General features: G+C 29.7%; 2 protein-coding genes across 7 annotated transcripts in view; one reads left to right on the top strand and one right to left on the bottom strand.

The window, feature by feature from the left end:
- LOC145328805 (uncharacterized) overlaps positions 1-18,219 on the top strand; it is a 243,393-nt gene that overhangs the window by 38,602 nt on the left and 186,572 nt on the right. The gene's annotated exons all lie outside the window — the stretch shown is intronic.
- Positions 1-18,219, bottom strand: part of LOC145328807 (neuronal calcium sensor 2-like) — an 84,023-nt gene that overhangs the window by 17,241 nt on the left and 48,563 nt on the right. For 2 of the 3 annotated variants that reach the window (XM_080172683.1, XM_080172681.1), the window contains exons 2-3: positions 10,274-10,387; positions 8,150-8,224 (exon numbers count right to left, since the gene is read on the bottom strand). In XM_080172683.1, coding sequence (XP_080028809.1) covers positions 8,150-8,224; positions 10,274-10,363 — 165 coding nt within the window. In that variant the 5' untranslated portion in view covers positions 10,364-10,387. Of the gene's footprint in view, positions 1-8,149; positions 8,225-10,273; positions 10,388-14,637; positions 14,798-18,219 lie in introns of those variants that run through there. The other variant, XM_080172682.1, reaches the window with a different exon arrangement.

Raw genomic sequence — 18,219 nt, 5'->3', positions numbered from 1 at the left:
ATGGTTAGAAAACAAAATAAGGAATAGTTATTTTTCGCATCGTATTATAAACAGCTTTCCGCGGATAAAGAATGTACAATTATAAGATAAAAACCCGTTTTTTAATCCCCGAGGTGCCGAAGGCACGGGCTAAAAAACTGGTTTTAATCTTATGATTGTACATTTTTATATTCGTAGAAAGCTGGATATAATACGTTTCTAGACATAGTTTTTTTTCGTATGGATGAGAACCGGTTCCTATACACCGGATTCGAATACGAGAAAAGTTATTTGATTTATTTTAAATCTAGAACAACTAAACAACTAAAAACATAATTAGCATAGCAAAGATAGTTTTAAGCATGGTAAAAAAGGCGTTGAAAAAATTAGAAGAAAAATATGGAAATTAAATGGAGAGTTAAAAAAGTCAAATTAATTTTTAGCCAGTATCGTTAATATTCATTAAATATTAAAATTTCTTATCTTTTTGGTTTATCCAATTTATAAAAATATGAACTGTTTGTGATTCTAAAATAACTGACATTCGATATGTATAGAGAAGCTACGGTATTAAAATTAAATTTATTTCCATAATGGCTTCGAAACCGATTAATATACGCAGGATTAAAACCATTAGAGCATACTGAAAAATCATGTATTGCATCGTAGTACAGCCAATTTTTCACCAATGTTAAAATAAAATAAAAAAATAAAGCCCGGGCCTTCGGCCTCTCAGATCTTACAAAACTTGTATTAATTTTATGATTTTTATTTTTATACTCGCAGAAAGCTGTCTATAATACGAAGCAACAAATAACTATTATTTATGACCTTTTCCTTACAAAGGATTTTATTTATAGATTTTTATTTTTTTCATAAATATTACCAAATCGTAAAAAGGTTACCTACTTTCAAAATTAGATTTAATTGTGGAATTATTATCATGAAATGATATTTCTTTAAGTAGCATATCTAATCTTTATAAGAGTATATTCGTACGTCTTTACGTCCTAAATAAGTGCGCTTTCATCCTTCTAAAACTTTAGTTGCATAAAATTATGATTGGTATTTGTAATTTTTTGACTTTTACTGCAAATGATTGACTTGTGGGATCTTTTTTAGTTTCTTTATTGCAGACTTTTTCTTGCCTTTCTAATAAATTAAGTCTAAATGTAAAGTTTTCCTTTTTATCTTTGAAATGATTTAGTTCATTTTTTGAGACTTTTTTGAGGCAACGCCTAAAAGCTAAGACATGTTAAAATGTTGGAAGCATAAAAAGAAAATGTAGTAAAGCCTAGTAAAATGTCACGAGCATTTTTAGCTTCCTGCGTCTCACACAGCTTGAAAAAAATAGCTACAAATTTTTGCATTTAATTTTTATCTTAAAAAATTCATTTTTTTTTGCTAAATTTTCTTACAAAAAAAGTTTCGATGATAATATAGTTGGCTTATATATGACATTAGATAATTCAAAACACAAAATAGTGAATGTGAACTACATAAAAAACCTCCCCCATCCCCCTTATTTGAAAAAAATCCGGGAAACAAAATTGTGTAAAAATGCGCGAACCACAATTTTTGCGGTGTTAATCCCACTCTAAAATAGGTTGACATGAGTAAAACATTGTCAGAGTCATAAAACCATTTATATTCTACACACCATTTTTTACCAGCCCCCTCAGCGAATTAGAGATAGGGCAATGATAGGGCAATTGGTGATCTACAAAATTTTATATTTTAGGTAAAATTTGCATACATCTTTTTGAAGTTAAAAAAACCAAATAATAAACTTGAAATAAAGTAAGAATTATTCAATTTATCTTTAAGTGGCCTATCCATTAAAACTTAAAAGAAACCATTTGCAAAGAGGACGAAAAATCTTACATCTTACAAGTTTATGCTTCCCTAAGGAACTACAACATTTAAAAAAAAATAAGATTAGTGCTTTTAGTAACAATTATTATCAGACATTACATAATTAGTTTATAACAAATGTCAAGCTGTCCATAACAAATGTTTAAAGGAAACATTTTTTCTTTTGAATCATTTATGGTATTTTTATATATTAGACTAATAAGCATCTACTGACCGTCAATGACGCGGATTATTTAGAATTAAAATAAACTAGGCTCCTCCTATTCCATAAGGATTCCTACTATTATTTATGAATATTCCACAGCAATTCAGCATTTGGTAGTTACTCTTTAAATTACTCTATATGTCTGTCTGTTACTGTTTAGAATAACTTAATATCGATTGTATGTGTTGTTTGCATATTTAAAAAAAAATATATTTATATTTTAACAAAAAATAATTAATATTTTTGACAAATTAGGCTTGTTAAAAGATTGTAAAAATATTCCTTATTTGGCCATCATAAACCAGGGGTGTAAGGGAAAGGTTAATAGTCTGAAATACCAGTTTTTCAATTTTTTTGGAAGTCATCTTTTCTTCAAAAGGAGTAATAAAAAATTGTCTGTTCTCTCTAGAATATTGGAACTGTTATTGACGGGAGAGGAGAAAACGCGTTAACGTCTTTTGACCTATCTCTTTACCCCTAATGTCTAACAAAGTGGCACCAACTAAATATTCTTTATTTGGACAAGATACAAATCACAAATTATTTCTCGGACAAGATAAATTTGTCAAGGAATAACAAACTCAGAAGAAGCCTAGCTAAATAACATTTATTTTCATGAAAATCTTGGGCTATCAAAGACAGAATTTAAAATCTTAGGCTATCAGAGAAAGAATTTAAAACAAAAAATCGATGGGAAGTTAACTGTTCTATTTTTTATCAACATATCAAATGTTGTTAGTCAAATATGATTCATGTTCCAATTAAAGTCTCTTATCGCAGTTTTAATTAACACAACTACTCTTTGATAAAGACCTGTCAGTACAAAAGTAAAATTGTTTAAGGTTCTCTTTTGTCCAAACATACATAAACATCCATTCGTCCATCGATCTGTTGAGAATGAATTTTTTAATTTTCAGTTTAATTTTGTTTTATTAGTTTTACTATTAATAGTTTTTAGTCATAGTTACTACCCAAGTCAATGGTCATAGAGTAAGGGATCTAAAGGGATACGACAATGACCGATAAATTGATATTCATCCCAAATGCTGATAAACAAAATTAACCCTGCTATAGATCAAAATTAGTGGTTGAAATGTTTGAAGGCTCAACTTAAAGAAACAACCAATCAAAATTCATTAAAGTCCCAAAAATTGTTAAGTAAAAAATAATAAAACGTTATTATAAAACTTTGGGCACTAGTGTAATAAACAGCCCATTGTCCCCTCCCTCTCTGACATAGTGTAGCTCGGTACTAGAAATAAAGGCGTTTCAAAAATGGACTTGTCACATAATTAAACAGCCATAAACAAATTAACGAGGTGCCATACGCGACCTCATAGGAAATACAAATGTCTTTTTTTCACAGTGGATTACACTTGTTCAAAAAAGTTTTTTTTTATTAAGTATGATAATATGAACTTTATTGTATAACAAAACGTGTTGGAATTTGCATTTTTGTATGGTTTATGATTGGTCAATACTGAAAGCATTTCTATCCAATAACATTTGCTTGCAGTAAAAGCATTGACCAATGGGAAGCTTTACATTTGTTATTTCAATCCTAAAAATAGTTCTTATTATTTAAAGGATATTTTTTTTAAATTTTCATCCACATTCATTAATAAAAACACTGATAAGTGGTACAAAAGTCTAAAGAAATGATAGATATAATATTTTAATGACAAATATGATCATTAAAGTCTTAATGTTACTGTTGACAATTTTCTTTTAATTACTTTTTAATGACTTAAAGATTTGACAAATTTTTAAAATTATTTGATGATCAATTATATTCAAATTATCAACCATATATTTGTATTCCGACAAAAAAATTTTGTAATCATAAAATTTTAGTAAAAAAGAAAAGATTCTTTTTTATAAATCTTTAAAACCTCATAATGTGTATTTCTTGCATTGCTACTAACATTGTAGTTTGTAGAAACTTAATAGAAACAAAAATTCAATTCAAAACCTTAAAATCCCACTCCCAACTAGTTTCATTATATGTTAAGTTGCAAAATTTTAAAATATAAAATATATAGATTAATACATATAAATACTTATTATACAAAAAAATTTTAAATACAATATCTGATAAGTCTTAATTTTAGATTGGTTTCTTTTGTCTCAAATCAAAAGGAGAATTTAGTCTGTCAAAATAATGTCTGGTATCAAATAGAAGTATCTATTGATTGATAGACTGTAATTAATTAAAGCTGTTGATTATCCCTGTTCACTAATCAAGTTTTTTTTTGTAGAGTTTAGGATTTTTATTAAATTATCATATTATTAAATTGTATGCTTTTTTGGCAATATATCCTGGTTGTCTGTCCGTCTGTAGCTAAATTACAATGAGCACCAGTCCTTCAGGGCTTATAATATCCTGTTTTATCCTACTCTATAATTCAAATAGTGTAATACTTTTAAAAAGTTTTTATCCTCTTGTTTTTGGAATAAAATTTCATACAAGTTGTATTGAATATAGATTGAAAACTATTACTAATGGGTAAGGCTATTGTTGATATAAGATAACCTAACCTCATGCCTGCTAGCTAATTGGTTAAACCACATATTATAGCTACAAAAACTTGATTCATTCCAGAAGAAAATAACAAGGATGACATCTTTAGAATGTTGATTGTTGAATTTTTTTGTGATTTTAATTAATAGACTTACAATTCTATTGTTCTATGTTAGAAATGCTAAATTTCCTGTTTTATGTTAAAATTGATTTACATATTAAGTGCTGATATATATGATTGGTATTTGCATTTTGTCAAAATAATGATAACTACTTTGTTATCATTGGACTTTTTTTACATTACAGACGAGCATACTCAACAACACTAATTCTTGAAGAGTAGCAACTCTACAAATCATGAAAAATTTGAAAAAATGGCCAAGTTGGCACAATTCTGACTCAATGTAGCCCCAGGATAAGATAACAATATCCCATTTAAATTAGGAAATAGACCAATGATCCACCTCTCCTTTTAAATAATTGTTATTTACTAATTAGCCTAAAACCATCCTTGGACCTATGTCAAGCTTTCCAAATATGGAAAACTTAATCATTTTAGTAGTTATGGAGATCTTAACATTCAGTAAAAAAAACTTACAACTTTATATAACAGGATATGGCTATGTCGATTTAATATCAGTAATAACCACTTTTATTTAATGAATAAATAATGTCAATAATGATCATATGAATAATTTCATGTCAATAATATATCAGCTTTAAAAAAAATAAGTCGAAAAAAAAAACATTGAAATTAGCTATCAATAGAATTTTATATTATTCCACCAGTTTAAAGTGAAATAGATGTTTTTTTTCCATCTTATTAAACATCTTAGAATACTAACACTGTTTTTAATAAAGAAGGTAAAACATTTTTTTTCTAGAGAAAATGATAGTTCGACTTTTAAGTTTATGAATATTCAAATGGCCCTATTAATAATGATGTAGTAAAAAGAAAAGAATGATCCAGTTCAATTAAAACCCAAAGGAAATTGTTGATAATTTATGCTTGGGGCGTTACCACTGCTAGAGACACGCCTCTTCACAGGAATATAGGTCAAGGTTAATTTTCAAAAATCTGATTTTTTTGGGAGAGGGGGTGGATATTATTTTGCCTTATTTAAACTTTGAATGATATTAGATATTAAGATTTTTTATCTACTTATAGGGTTGAGAAATAGAATTATTCTATGGTAAACTAATAAGGATAGTTATTAAGCAAAATATCTCTGAATAGGATACAAATTAAATTGTAATATTTGTAATAACTTAACATTGTATATTTCCAAGGTGGTTTATGTATGTTTACCGATACTTTCATCCCTGGTTAAAACCTCCTTGTAACTGCAGATCATGAATACATAAATCAACTTTTATTATTGAGTCCTTCCACTCTGGGGTTATCCTCAAATCTCCACACATAATGTCAAATTTGTATAGCAATTTATTAACAAACCAGTAGACTTGGATTTTTATATGCATGACCATGTGTCCAATAAGATCTCGGAAATAACTAACCCGATTAATCACAATTTCCATAGAAGCATTTTTGTTATCGTCAGATTTTAGGCTATTTGTCCTTGACTAAGATTTTAATCGGATCTTTTAGTAAATACAAAGCATGAATTTTTGGTGTATATGAAGGGACACTTTTCCTTCCTTTTCAACTTTTTACGGGCCATGCATAAGTCTAAACCTCTCCCTTTATCAAAACCAAGGAACATTGAAAAATATTACAAAAAAAGTGATAAAACAGGACAAAACAAGTTTAATTTGTGTTTTAAAAGTTTTTTAAACAGTGAATAAAGGAATGTTGATAATATGTCAACCATAGCTACTTTTGTTAATGCTATAGTGGCGTGCACAGTGTTTTGCCAGGGGGTGACAAAGGAAAATAGAGGCCTTTTAGTGATATTATCATTTATCCAATATTAAAAAGCAGTAAGGTTTTTTTGTCTGTCGCTTAAGATTTCAATCACTACTGAACCGATTCAGTTATCTATGTAAGTGAAGCTTTTCATGGGTCCAGTTTTGGTTTTAGGCTGTTTTAAGTCTTGGTTTGGTTTTGGGCTATTCTGCTCTTTACAACCCATTCCAACATAAAGTCCCTTGCTCTAGGAGCGCAGCCGCTAGTACTTATATAACATATTTAGAGACTGTCCTTAAATCTTTGCATGCCTTGTGTTTCACAATTATTTATAGGAATCTTTTTCAAGATATCTGGCTCCCCCGCCCATACTTTATCTTGCAATACCTGTCACTTCATCCACAGGAATCAGGGGATAGGACTAAGGATGCTAAATTATTATTCCCTTTAATTTAATATATAATTATCCTTCAGTAGAGAATGGGGACAATGGGCTGTTTATTACACTAGTCCCTAAAGTTTTATAATAATGTTTTCTTATTCATTTCAGATTTTACTTAATTTTGATTGTTTGGTTAATTAAATTGAGTGTCCAAACGTTGCAACCACTAATTGTTATCTTCAGAAGGAGTAATTTGTGTATCAACAATGGGAATTTATTGGCCATTGTCTTTTCCCTTTACATCCGTGGTGCATGCCCATATATAATTTTATATATATCTTCAAATATCTGTTATTATCATTTATAGTCTCGCAGCTACTCAACAATGTGTCGGTCCGTCTTTATATCCTAAATTCAATCAAGGACTACAACTGCTTTATATTTCAATTTCAATAAATTAATTAATGCGCACCTAGCATCAAGTTAAAGAAAGGAGGGCAGCAAATAACATAAAACCACTAGGGGTCCTGTGTGAAACTTTCCTAAATGTATAACTCAAATGGTTCAGTGGTTAGCGATGCCCTAATAGACTAACAAACAAAACCTTACCACTTTATCTAATAGGATATAATAAATTGTATTTATCATGTTATTGCTGCGCCATCTATGGATATAATTTTCTTTGTTTTGGATATGGAAAGAATAATTTATTATGTTTACATTGAGAAGTTTATAAAATAATAAAAAGGTTTTGATCTTATGGCCTTTGTAAAATAAATATGATTTATGTCTTGAAAACCAACTCACGAAACCTAATGTTATGTAGACAACAAAGTAATACGATGTATGTCTGTCTTCTACTGTAACGATTCATCTTTACTTTTAAAGGAATATATTTAAGGTTTTAATCTATTTTCTTTAATTAAAAAAAAAACTGGAGTAGTTAACTGTTAATTGTTAAAGCTAATGTTGCTACTTATTGTGCGAAGCTCCAAGTTTTTTTACTTTGTATATGAAAATCCTTTGGGAAACCTTTTTTACCATGGACGCAATTATTCTGGTAATAAAATAATTTGAAAAAGAAAACTATGAGCAAAGCATAAATTTCTAAACTGTTTAGATATTTTAATTCAAATTTTTGCTACCATTAATCGTTATTTTTGTTTAATTAATTTTCTTTTTCTTTAGGTAAGTAAAATGAAGCATATTTTCTCAAAGTTATGGCATGTGTCCCACAGTAAGAAATAAAATTATGGCAGGTGTTCCACAATAAGAACTAAAATTGTGGCAGGTGATCCACAGTGAGAACTAAACTCTTACCTTCATCATTTCATGGAAAGATTTTTTAGATATTCTTCCGTCCGGGTGCTGGGAGAGGAAGTTCTGATACTGAGCCTGAAATAATAAATGATTGATTTGGCGGTTTCCCTTAAAGTGCCTAATTGAGCACAACCCAAACCTCTTTTGCCCCCTTATTTACATATAAATTAAAAGAAATGGGAGGTAGTTTGTTTAGCTAGGTCACTGTAGGTAAAGTCCTTGTAGGGCAACATACAGGAGTTTTGCTTAGAAAAAAAAACTACTCTCCCCCCCTTTTATAAAATAAAGTATAAGAGGCGGCGGAGAAGTCCTAACTATGCAATGTTTTAATTGCCAAGACTTCTCTCCTTTCAAAAACATAAGGGAAATGGAGTTGCGCCTTATAAAGTGTCAAGGCATTCCCCCTTTTTATAAGCATAAACGTTTTGCATCTAAAAGTAGCTGTAAGCGCTTTTAGCTATACCAAAAATTATTGGAATCAAAATTGTTCAAAAATGATTTAATTTTATCTCTTTATTGGAATTTGTCTAAAAAAGTTGTAAAAGAGAAAATAAAAGATCAAAAAGAAGTAAGAAAATTTTCTGAATGTTTTAAATGGCCTTTAATATCTGCCTAATGATTTATGACATGTTCATGCATTTTTGTGCTTCCACCAGTGATAGAGGGATAGGAAATAGTATAGCTATTTATCGCATCGTATTATAGACAGCTTTCTGCGGATATTTCATGAAAAATTATATGTTTCAAACCAGTTTTGTTAGCACCGGTTGTCTGAAGGCCCTAGCTACATAAACTGGCATTAATTTTTATATTTGTTTTAAAATACGTGAAAAATTGTCTGTTATGTGATGATATGGTTTTCAGTATGGATTAGAACCAGTTCTACTTTAGCCGATTTTAATCGGTTTCGAAGCCATACTGGAAAACATATGAATCCTACCCCAAAAACAACGTATAAATCGTCTGCAAATTATTATCTAAACCCATATTGCCATAAAATATTACAATATCAATAACTTAATTACGAATGCCTGGGACCATAGGACTTCCAGTCAAAAGTCGTAAAGTAGAGTAATTCAAATAGAAGTTAAAATTGTACTCTTGAATTTAAAATATGACAATAATCAGTTATACAAACATTTATTTATCTTCCAAGTTCCTATCCGTTCCTCCCTAAATTCAACTGTTTATTGCATGATTGAATTTTAAAGACATTTTTTACTTAAAATATTCAGAATCACATGCCGAGTACGTACGCTATGCATTCAACTTCACACATCTTAAAAAGCTCACATTATTAATGCAGCACAAATTGTTCCTTTCCATTTGACTTTTGAAACTATTAGCTTGCTATAGTTTTTGAAATATGTAACTATGGATGAAGAATATACGTGGATATTATGAAAGGGAAAAAATTATCGTCTATTTAGGTTGCTATTTCCCTTGTCATTTATTGGCCAGTTCGTTCATTTAGAAGAAGGGGAGGGAATAGGTTAAAGATAATGGAAGTGGAGTATTGTTATTTTAGCCCGCTGCGTGTTTCCTTTTATTAGAAAACATAAAAATCTAGTATAAGATCTAAGTATATTATCTCCATTTATGTATAATTATGCGGATATGATAATATGCGGCAGTAATTGCACATACGCGTGGACACAGCGTGCTTAAGAAATTACTTTTAAATAAATTTTATGGTAAAATAATTTACACATAAAAAATCAATCACAAACTTTTTTATTACTAAATTTCTTATTATACATCTATATATATATACGTATTTTTTTCGACTATTTGTTTTCTTTTTAGAAAAACTAATACTTTTCGTCTATCTGTCTTTTATTCAATTTTAATGTTTGTCTGTCAATCTGAATTTCTGTCCTAATGTATTCAAGAAAAAGTAGGGAGAGAGAAGCACATTGGGCTGTTTATTACATTAGTCCCCAAAGTTTTTATTCAAAATGGCCTAATAACTTTGGGGACTTTTATTGAACTTTGATTGGATTTAGTTTCCAAATGTTTCAACCACCAATTGTAATCTACAGTTTGGGTAATTTGTGTATCATCATTGGGGATGTACATCAATTTATCGGGCATTATCTTGCCCCTTTAGATCCCCTGTCTTACCTCAACTTTAGATCTGTCCATGGCCGTGTTCTTGGCGATGAAGTCGATGTCCTCCTCTGTGAGGACGGACTTGCCGTTGATGCAACCCATCAGGCAAACAAACCCTCCGCCACTCTGAAATATAAAACAATCTTTAGATATTGTTGACATAAAAATAGCCTAAACCCTTCCTTAAAGGGAGGGGACATTGAGCTGTTTATTACACTAGTCCCAAAAGTTTTAATCGTTGACTAAAAAACTTTTGGGGACTTTTAGTGAATTTTGATTGGTTTGTTCATTAAGTTTAGCGTTCAAACATATCAACCATTAATTGTAATCTATCTATCAGCTATTGTTGTATCTCTTTAGATCCCTGGATTATATGATACTATATATAAAATAGTCTAAAACCTTCCTTTGACCAATGCAAACTTTCCTAAAATATCTCATTCTCAGCCGACCGATTGAGAGATTTTATTAAAGCTTTTTATAGTGCCTATAAAAAATACATCATACTGGCCTATCATTGGTCAATTTAAATGTATACTGGAATGCTATTAGTAACTTAGTCTGCGTATCGGCCTTTGGTCACTTGCATTGTATGACGTAATTTTTCTATAAAGAGCTCCCATATAATTAAATAAAACACGAAAAAAACATAATGCTAAAATTTGTAGGATTTGCAAAAATGAAATTTTATTCGAACAGAAACCGACCTATGAATAAATGAATAAATTAAGAAAAAAAAATATATCTTTCTTCGCATTTTTTTCTGTACTTAAATATTTTCGATATATATTTTATTCTATTCAAATGTAACTTTTAAACAAGGACTAATTTGTTCATAAGAAGAGCAGCATATGTTTAAATGAAGCGCAGCTTAAAGACACAAACAAAAGCTCGTTGTCATACATAATCAACACACATTTATTATCAACAACACTTTGGATCAGTAAACCATTTAAAAAGGGGTAAAGTATTATAACAGTGTGAAAGCCTAATTCATTTATCCAGCCGACAAAATATATTTGTAAAAAAGCTACGCTTTTAAAAAGTGAAATAGTTGAAACTTCTGACATTTGCCTTATCTTTGCGTCTGATCGGCCAAAAATGTTCCACCAAAAGGGGTTTTAAACCATTTCCCTCTTTATTTCGTAACACAGCTACTCTATCATTTATTTAAAATCCAGATTGTTTCGTTTCTACAAATTGTATAAAATTCTTAACAAAAAAACGAGTTGGAGTCATATTTTGGCAACTAAGAAATCTGCTTTTATTATTATAAACATATTATAATAGTTATTTATCGCAACGTATTATAACCAGCTTTCCGAGGATATTAAAATGAACAATTAAAAGATTAAAATCAGTTTTGTTATCCCCGAGTTGCCGAATGCACGGGTTAAAAAACCTGGTTTTAATATTATGATTTTTATTCTAATATTCAATAAAAACATAATTTTACAAAAAGGATATAATATGATACGTTACATGATTTTTCAGTGTGGCTTAGAACCAGTTCCAATTCAGTGGTTATTAATCGGTTTCGAAGCCATAATGGAAATAGTAATCTTCCCCTCAAAATTACAATTTTAATATTTTTGTTCTTGTTACTTGCAATTGATAAAATCTTTATTGCCCTAGAAACTTGGAAATAATAGTCTTTAAATCTACAATAGGCTTCTTATTTTAAGTGCATTTGCACATTTAAATTTGGAAGATTTTTTTTCGTCCTAAAATGTTCAATTAATTTTAAGTTGCAAAAATATGCTTTTTGGATTAAGTTATGTCAAAATATTTCTTTTTGAGATTATATAAAATTTAGGCATTTTCAGTGTCATTTCTGCTTGATATTATTGTTCAATTAATTTAAAACCTTTCCAAAAAATTTTATGAGGATATCTCATATTATTGTTAAAAACTGACATAAAAAAAATATTTTTAAAACATGTTTGAATTGTGTGACTGTATGGTTTATTTAAACTCCTCAGGCTAATTCTAAACCTACATACATACGTTTTTTTTTAATATACCAAAAGTTCTCTTATTTAAATATTAAACTCTTTTAAATTACTGTAAAAAGTTAAATATTTTTTATACTAGCTATTTAAGGTAGGTTTTAGGTTATTTTAGGGTTATGACCACCGAGGGCTAAAATCATTTAAAAAGAGGGAAAAGTGTTTGTATTGATTCAATCATTAATTCAATGAATCGTACATTTTTTTAAATGTATATAATAAGCTTCCCTGGAAAGTTGGCTTTAAAACTTGCTCTACTTAGTTAACTATGGTAATATGCAGCAGAGGCTGGGTAAAAATGCTCCAAGCTGCCAGCATAAATTTTACCATTGGTCAATTACAGTATATACTGGCCTCTCATTGACTATTCTATCGTATGACGTCATAATCTGTGGAGGGACTTTAATCATTTTCTAAATTAATAAAGTATGTTTTGTGTATGGCTTAAGATTTTAACTACCGAATCGAATGACTTCTTCATTTAGGAAAGCTTTTCATTGTTCCTGTGATGGTTTAATACCATTTTATTCTTTAAATTTAGACTTTGGATGGTTGTAGCATATTTTTTTAGCCTTTCCCTAACCCTTCTAATACAGAGGTTTGGCATTATGCGGAAAATATATCACATCACTATTTCAATGCAAAGGTTTAATTTTTCCTTTTTTCCATTTGCATGTGTATTCACAGGGATGTAAAGATAAGTCAATGAACGACAAATCAATTTAGTAGAAACACACAAACAACAATTTATTTAGATTTAAAGTGTATTTGATACTAATAACAAAATATTATGGATTAAAAAAAATTTCTGAGTATTTTTACCTTTCCCGCGTTTAGTTAGAATTATTTTTTCACAATTTCCTTAATTTTTCCTGGAAAAGTACCATTGTATTTAAATGCAGGGAGTAAGGGAGGGGACAATGGGCAATTAATTCAATATAAGATTATCAAAGAAAGGGCATGAAATCCAGTTTAATCCAATAAATTTGTAGGAAATTATAAAGGGATTGTTAATTGAATAATATATTTCCAAAGCGTCATGTAAAGTGAAATCACAACTTGTTTTTGATGAAATATATTGAGGTTTTTTGGTGTGATTTTTATATTAAAAGATTATTGAACCCGGCCAGCTGCTAGCAAGAATATGACTGCCCCTTTTTATTCTGTTTATTTCCCTTGCCCCTTGCCCCCACCTCCCTTCTCCCCGTCTGCTACATTCCAAACATACATAACGAGTAGCGGCATTCTATGCGCAAGTCCCCAAACTCAGTCAGAAACTGCTAAATTCTTGCACATTCCCTTTAAGCCAGTCCCCAAAGTCTAAGACTCCTAAAAATTGAATATTCGATCCATTGTCCCCTCCCTTACTCCCTGATTTAAATGTTTTAAACTTATTTACAAAAAAAAAACAAATTTCTCAAAACAATTTTGAATAAATTGTCATGTTTTTAAAGTACATAATTTTGAAGTATATATTAAATATTTCAGAGCAATACGCTTTCCCTTAAAATCATTGGATCAACTATTTGCTTATAATATGGTACCTTATTGGAAAAGGAATCAGTACTCCAAAAATCATATTAATCGGATGATTATATCACATAAAAAACTGTTGTTAAAAAACTTAAAAGTCAACTTGTCTAAAATGGACGTAAATACTTTCTTGTAAGTGTAACCATTATGGAGTTGCTACGCTTTCTAAATCAAAATTTGAAATCGATAGGACAATTCTGACATGCCTAAATTAACGAAACAAGCTATCCATTACGTAAGGACGGACGTACAGACTGACCCTAATTTTAGAAAAGCTTCGTTTTTAAAAATTTTAAATGCAACTAACTGACAAACAAGGTAAAGAGTAGCTGCACCACTTTAGAAAAGTATATCATCAATGTTGACATTTAATTCTTTTTTTAAAAAAGAGAAAGTAAGTGAAGCATTACAATATTAAAAATTAATAATACAAGTATTTTTTCACAATCTCGTTGTGGTTACCAATATCATTCAGGGCTATGACAATGGACAATAATTGAAATTTTTCTTAAAGACCGTGGTGTGAAATTTTACCGTTGGTAGCTGATAAATTTTAAGGGGGAAAGAACTATTTTAAAATTCCCTTCCTATCATAATCACAAAAATATAAAAAAAGCGCAGCTGCTATATAAATTCTATCGGCTATGCCACAAGCTTATATTTACTTTGCATGAGACGAAATTTGTCCTTTAAAAACTCTAGAAATGAAAAAATTGCCTTAAACCACTACAGGACCCATGTATGTCTCCTATAAAATGGATTTTTTTATACATAGGAATTATTTTTAAAAATAACCATAATATGTTCAATATTATGCTTTTTAATCTACCATACCTTTCGCCGAAAGTTCTGTCTCACTTTACTTAACAACATAATTATATATTTTAGTTTATTATTAGTTCACCAGCGAGTCAATACTGCAAGTAACAAAATAATATATTTGAACAGTTGAGGGTGAGGAGTATCTATCTATGTGCATTACAAAATAAACTAGTTAGCTGGTATGACGTCAAACTGAAACACTATAATTGATAAGAGAGTGGTTGTGAATTATACAAGTTGAATGTACATCTACAGGTTTTTTCAAGGGTAGCGGAAATATTGTTCACAGAAATAAATTGGAAAACCTTGATACAAATGAAAGATGCTTAAAAATGACTCATCAGGATCTTAAAATTAATCAATATAATAGATTTTAATGTAGAGCCCTTTTTCATTTGTGTACTGTAAAAATTTAGTAAAACTGTTATAAAAATAGACTTGCACCTCTTTTAATATTCTTACAAAAAGTTTCATTCTTCTAACTTTTGAATAAAGAAACATTTATGAGAATTTCAAATTGACAGGAAGTTTAAAAGTTTTATTGTTGCATTTAAGAATATACAATTGGTACTTTCACTCAAAAATATATTAAAGCATTAAGACCTAAATTTTTTATAATAAAAATTCTAGCCACTGCAGATTGCCCTAACCCAGTGGAACCCTTGCATTAAAATGATTATTATATAAAGATCAGTTAAACTTTTTCAAAGTTTAAGTGGCTCAATCTCACATTTCAAGAATATATGGCAAGTAACATGTTACATAAAAACAATTTATCAAACAAGTGTTTTAAAATAATTAGAAGAATCCTATGATTCATATAATTATAAACTATTACAAATTAATTTATAACTTTTTTATATATAGTCATCAGAGATTTCCTATTTAAATGGAATTAAAGTGTTTTTTTTCTACAAAAAAAAATACTAATTCAGGCTGTATATTTTTAGTTCACAGAATTTAATTAAGATTAACGAGCATTTCAACCCAACATTTAAAACATTTTAATTGACAAAACTTCTTTATTCATTATCCATGCGAATTTGATTTGGATAAGCAAAATGACTTAAAAACAATAATTGAAATCAATTTTAGTGGAAAATATAACTCGTTAGAATATATGTTTGTAAAAAAAGGTCAGCTTGTCTTAGCAAACTAAAAATATTTGTCTATAATTTGGAAGCTAGCCAATCAAAAGAAAATAAGTTAGTAATGATTAAATGGGATATTAATTAACATTTTCAATATAAATTGGTTGCTTTAATTTTTTTGATAACTTTGGAAATAAAGTATTTTCACTTATATAAACAATACCTTTTGATGTTCTCAACTGATATGCTATGTTTCAAACAGGTTGTACTTAGAAACAGATATCAAATGGTAGTAATCTTAACCAGCTTATGTTATGAAATCAAACAAGTTGAAAAAGTTTATAAATATTCTAATGTTGGTTATTTTAAATAAAAGGTACAGTAACTCATATCTTTATTTCATTATTTCAATAAAATAAATTGATTTAAACAAAAATACGTCAACCCTTAAAAAAAATAATGAATCACGAACCCATGTACTTATGTGGTAATACGGCAACAGACGGACGGGTAGTTTACAGAGTTGCTACGCAGTGGCTTATCATGTCAAGCCTTCTGCACTAATCCTATTATATCACCATTCACCTCATGACCGCAGATGACCCCGCTGCGCAGCGGTCAAACTGGACTGGCTAAATAGGGGAGGGGCGCGGACACGCAGCAATCACGCGCCCCTCAGGCAACTATACAACCGGGAGATGGTGCCTTCCCTTTTACCACAGCTACCCCCACAGAATGTCTACCGCCGCGGGCTACGCCCTTGTCTCCCACACCCCCTTCAAACCTAACCTATTGTTATAATCTATTTGTATATATATAGTAACCACCCATTGTAAATGTATTCAGTTAAATATATAATTTCTGTATGAGTAAATCCTGCTAGTTTGTTTTGGTAGAATACTTCAAGGCTAGGGCTCATTGGATTCGAACTCGCAACCGGTGAGCTGAAACGCTTCGGCTTACCACACTTAAATGTTAGAGAAAAAAGCAAGAAAAAAGCGCCAAAGGCTTAAAAAATAATATTTAGTTGAAATGCTGTCATTAAGTAGATATTTCATGACAATCAGAATAATGAACAAAAAGTTCGTGCAAAATTGATAGATTTAAAGTTTTGCTCCTTTTAGTAAGTAACATAGTTAAGTCGAGCAAGAGAACTTCAAAAGAACAGACAGACAGAACTTTATGAAGCAATAGCTTATATGAAAAAAAAACTTTTTTCAATATAGAATTTTGCTACATTGAATGAATGGTTCGCCTGTAATGAAACCATTCATTTGTTTCACACGCACCTTGAGAAATTCATTTCACATGATGTTTCTTCATTTCTGCATATATAGATTGGTGAATTTTGTCAGGTATGTGAAAGGATAAGACAATGGCAGATAAATTGATGTACATTTATAATGATGACGCACAAAATTACCCCTTCTGAAGATTAAAATTAGTGATTGAAATGTTTGAACACTCAACTTAATTAATCAATCAATCAAAATTCACTAAAGGTGTTAAGTCAAAAATATGAAAAGGTTATGGGGACTTTGGAGACTAGTGTAATAAACAGCCCATGGTCCCCTCTCTATAATATACTGCTCTAATGATTTGTTTCTGTGATGCATGTACGGAATTGAATGCACAATATTCCACATATAAAGAAATTTTATTTTAACTTACACACAGATATGTTACTAGAAGAAAAATCCATCTGATCCTTAAATAATTCCCTCAAAAGGCAAAGTCGAGCGTAAAAGCCCTCCCCTTTATTTTTAAAATAAATTGAAAAATAAGGGGGTTATGTTAAAATCACTAAAATCAGAGTAGAATTTGCTAAAATATACGAGTACAAATTTTTTCTTTCGTGTATTTTGTTTATTAAGAAGCAAATATCAAATTGTAAAATTTTGTAAATGCAAATTTTAGTATCAAGTTGAGAACATAAAAAAGGTTATTTTCTCTGTACAAGTCAACCACACGGCTGTAGAAAAGGCGCGCAAAATTTGTAGGCCTAGTTAAACCGGTTCTAATTATTTGAGATTTTAGGTTTTGTTGCAATGCGTAAGGCATTATGTAGACTTTTTAAAAAATTAACATAATTTTAAGTTACTTATTATTTGCGACTTGATTCTCAAATTTTCTTATTAAATGTTTATTTCAGGAAATCATAATTTAAAAGTCACTTACATAATTGATAAAATTTAAAGACATTTAAAGACAGGGATAAGCCAATGAGATATAAATTTATTATTCATGAATCAAATTGTCAATGAATCACTGAATTTAACCAAATAACAGCTTTTAGTTTTTGATATTAGGGTTCTAGGACAAAGGACAAACGTTGGAGTGGACAAAGGCAGGAGGGACAAACGTCGGAGTAGACAAACGCAGGAGTGTTAAATTAATAAGTTAACTAAGTATTTCTACATAGGTAAGATATGAATATACAAATAAGCAACCCGCAGAGGTTGTGCTTTTAAAACCTTATAAGATGGTTTGAAATTGGTTAGTT

Source organism: Acartia tonsa, chromosome 9 (genome assembly GCF_053477335.1).
Source record: "Acartia tonsa isolate MP-2025a chromosome 9, ASM5347733v1, whole genome shotgun sequence".
Lineage (NCBI taxonomy): Eukaryota > Metazoa > Arthropoda > Copepoda > Calanoida > Acartiidae > Acartia > Acartia tonsa.
This window is presented reverse-complemented; position numbering and strand designations above follow the sequence as displayed.